At 28.3% G+C, this 4002-nt stretch overlaps 1 protein-coding gene and 1 pseudogene across 1 annotated transcript in view; one reads left to right on the top strand and one right to left on the bottom strand.

Annotated features, from left to right (window-relative positions):
* LOC108764506 (eukaryotic translation initiation factor 3 subunit G) overlaps nt 1-2325 on the top strand; it is a 3667-nt gene extending 1342 nt beyond the window's left edge. Inside the window, exons 2-3 of the mRNA XM_018512788.1 lie at nt 782-1234; nt 1539-2325. Of these exons, the coding sequence (XP_018368290.1) occupies nt 784-1234; nt 1539-1951 (864 nt within the window). The 5' untranslated portion in view covers nt 782-783 and the 3' untranslated portion in view covers nt 1952-2325. The remainder of the gene's footprint in view (nt 1-781; nt 1235-1538) is intronic.
* Nucleotides 2326-3649: 1324 nt separating this feature from the next.
* The window catches only part of LOC108764481 (uncharacterized), a 4458-nt pseudogene continuing 4105 nt past the window's right edge, over nt 3650-4002 (bottom strand).

Genomic DNA, 4002 nt, shown 5'->3' with positions numbered 1-4002 from the left:
ATATATAATTATATAAAAAATTAACATATTTTATATACAATTATATATAAAAAATTTGTCCATTTATATAACATTTTTCCTCGGGTCTGTAAAAAAATTGATCTTCCAAAAAAAGATCAATTTCAAACTTGAACATTTATCTTTGAGATTTATTCTACTTTTAAAAATTAAAATATACTACTACAAAATTTACAAAATATACATTATACATTTACACATATATATGTATGATATATATGATATATATGATATGATATATATATATATATCATGAATGTATATATGAATGTATATACACACACACATATATATATAATTTATATTTTGTATATTTTATAGTAATGTATATTTTAATTTAAACAATTTTTTTTATTACATAAAATTATAATAATTCTATTTTGAATTAGACAAGTACTATTAGGAATTATAAATATTTGAAGGAGGGATTTTAAACAATTAAACTTTATAATTCTACGAATAAATAAACAAAATAAAATATATTTAAGTACAGTATTTTTATAAATAAAAATAATTATCTTAATATTATGAAACATAATGGCCCGTATTCAGAACGCGCTTTTATCGGTAAAAGCGCACTTTTATCTCTGAAATTCTATAATATGCATGACGTAAAGTATGGTATGTTAGCGTGCTAACATCGTTGTAAGCGCGTTCTGAATATAGGCCAATGTTTATATGTATTGAGTATATATTTTCATATACTTTAAACTAGTATTTGTATATAATTAAATGTTCCATAATATTGTTGTACAACTTGCAGAGATGCCAGTTGCACAAAATGAAGTCAAGTCTAGCTGGGCTGATGAAGTTGAAGAAGAGGGAGGAGCATTACCTCTGCCTTCAGAAGTCTATGAGAATGGTTTTAAAATTTTCACCGAGTACAAGTACAATCAAGATAATAAAAAAATCAAGGTTGTCCGTGCTTATAAGATAGAACGACGTATAGTGTCGAAAACGATTGCGGCCCGTAAGAATTGGGCAAAGTTTGGCGACTCTGGTGATGACAGACCAGGACCTAATCCAGCTACCACTGTTGGTGGTGAAGATGTTTTCATGCAATTTATATCTAGTAAGGAGGAAGAGAATAAAGTGGAAGAAGATTCACTGGACAAATTAAAAAGCATGGGCGACAAGGGAGTCGTTAAATGCCGTAATTGTAACGGCGATCACTGGACGTCTAAGTGTCCATATAAAGACACTGTCCTTGCTGGTGGTAGGTTTATTGTCAAAAGTCAATTGATACAAATACGAAATAAAATTTCATTATATCTTATACGAAAAATATTAGTTTAAACTCTGACTGAAGTAATATTTTTCGCAATAAATTATTTACGGGTTTTTAAGATACTTATTAGCGTTATTATTAATAGTGACAATCTAGTTTGAGATTATTAAAATATAAATAAAACTTTTATTTATATTTTAGTTATATAAATAATTTAAATTTCAGTTATATAAATGAATATATCAAATATACATTATTTTTGTACAATAATTGCTAAAATTCTATATTTTAGGAAAAGTACCAGATGATAAGAAACCTCTCGTTAATACTGGAGTACCCGGTGCAATGGCTGAACTTAAGCCACAGGGTGGCAAGTACGTGCCACCCGGTATGCGCGACGGCGGCAACAAACGCGGCGACTCGATGCAGATGCAGAGACGCGACGACACGACTGCTATACGTATTTCCAATCTCTCGCAAAGCACCACTGATGCAGATCTGGATGAGCTTGTAAAACCATTCGGTTCCGTAGTGAAACAGTTTCTCGCCAAAGAGAAGCTTTCTAATCTCTGCAAGGGTTTTGCATATGTACATTTCAAGCACAGAGCCGATGCAGCGAGAGCAATCGCCACTCTGGATGGTTACGGTTATGATCATCTAATTCTGAGCGTGGAATGGTCAAAGCCACAAGCTCAGAATAATTAAAGTGATGCAAACGACAGTTGCGAATAGGAAAGTGAAATTACTTAAAATAGGAAAGATTTTTATAACAAACGAACTGTATTTATGCATATATCTATATATGTTCTTATGATATGAAGTTGAAAGACAATAGAAAAATTTGTAAACTTTTTCTATACGGATTCATTTGTTAGGGATAAATATTTCGAGACAAGTAAACAGAAAGATAGTAATAGTTAGTTAAAAACATGCAAAACAAAAAGTCATGTACATACTAGTAGAGATTAGATAGACTAAATAGAAATTACATTTTCTTTTTCATTGGTAAGCGCTCTTTCAATCTTCCAAACAACTTTCATCAGCGAGAAACTATAGATTTTCTCTCACAGCGTTTATAAAGAGAACTGTGCATTATAGGAACATTTATCGCTGATAAAATCTTATTTAAATGATTTTCTTCAATTTCACTTTCAAGTGTTCCTATAATAAAAAGTAATTACTATAAAATCAATTTTTTTTAATTGCTTATACTAAAAAAATGTATTTATTATAATATCCAATGGTAATGGGCTATTTTCACTAATATAGATTAATTTTAATCTTAGTTCAACGTACTTTTCATCTTATCCTAAAAATTAGAAAAAAATAAAGAATAATTTGAACCGAGATTAAAGTTAATGTACATTGGTGGAAACGGATAAATGTAAAATTTTGCTGTCAACGCGTGACAGTAAAATCAGTATTTTTTTCGCCTGTGTTTGGTCCCGCGATTTTGAAACTGAATTGTGTATCAAATGATATCTTTTGATAAAACATCACAAAAAAATTTTTAATTGAAACTAGAAGTGGTTTAAGAGATATAAACCATATTTTATATACTGTTTATATACGAATGACGCACTCCAGCTCTATATTTTTGTAGGCGATCCAAGAAACCCCTATAAAATATTTTTTCTGTTATATAAGAGATCACGCTACTAAACTCGAAAATTATATTCAAATCTTATTTTGTTCGAAATTGTATCACACATCTTATCCTATACATTTATTTATATCATTGTAATATAATATAATGTTATAATATTGTATTTAATAATTTCTAATTAAAAAATGAAAAATTTCTTTTAGTATTAAATATACCATGTGAATAGACTGCGCGCGAATCCTACTTTTATTTTAAAATTTAGGTACGTAAATGTGTAAGTACATAAATATTGTAAATGTATAATATATATATATATACTATATATAGTAAATATATGTATATTATTAAATACATGTATTATATATAAAAAATATATAACAAAAAATATATAGAGATAAACTAGCTTATTCATTATAATTTTATTAAAATGTAAGATCTTTACTTTTGATATTGCAATGTATTTTGTTTATTACTTCAAAGCTACTTTATTTATTTGTGTGAAAAATAAAATTACATTAATAAATTGAAGTATATTTGTGTTATCAATTGAAAAATATTGAAATACATTGCAAATTCTTACGTGATGAATCGATTTCCTTAAGGGGGAGCACCAGGGTGACGGCCGAAAAAAAAGGCTATTATTGTAAATTTTTTTTTTAAATTAATAGCTTATATGAATTATTGTCTTTATATATTCAAAGTACATACATTTACAAAATTATAAAAAAAAATTCATTGAATAATATTAATATTTATAGCCTCAGTGCTCATTGATGTGCACCTCGTCTGAAAAAAGATGGGTCCATGGGCGCTCGTGTTGCGTCTGAACGGGAGCTCTGAAATAAATTTGTTTTTCTTTATTTTAAAGTATATGAGTGTGGTTTCAGTTGCACGTACGAATTTTTTGATAAAATAATTTTAAACAAAATGGCGCTGTTTTGAAGAAAAAGGTCGCAATTTTGCGATAAAAAATCGTTACTTTTTAAATTGTTTTTCAAAAACTAATAATCCGATTGAAAAATTCGTACGTGCAACTGAAGACAATTTCGTTGTTATATATATACAGGGTGGACCATCTGAAGTGATCCAGTCAAATATCTCGAAAACTAGTAGGGATAGAGAAAAATGTTTCGTATGAAAAGTTTAGGGT

Source organism: Trachymyrmex cornetzi, unplaced genomic scaffold (assembly GCF_001594075.2).
Source record: "Trachymyrmex cornetzi isolate Tcor2-1 unplaced genomic scaffold, Tcor1.1 scaffold43, whole genome shotgun sequence".
NCBI classification, from domain to species: domain Eukaryota; kingdom Metazoa; phylum Arthropoda; class Insecta; order Hymenoptera; family Formicidae; genus Trachymyrmex; species Trachymyrmex cornetzi.
This window is presented reverse-complemented; position numbering and strand designations above follow the sequence as displayed.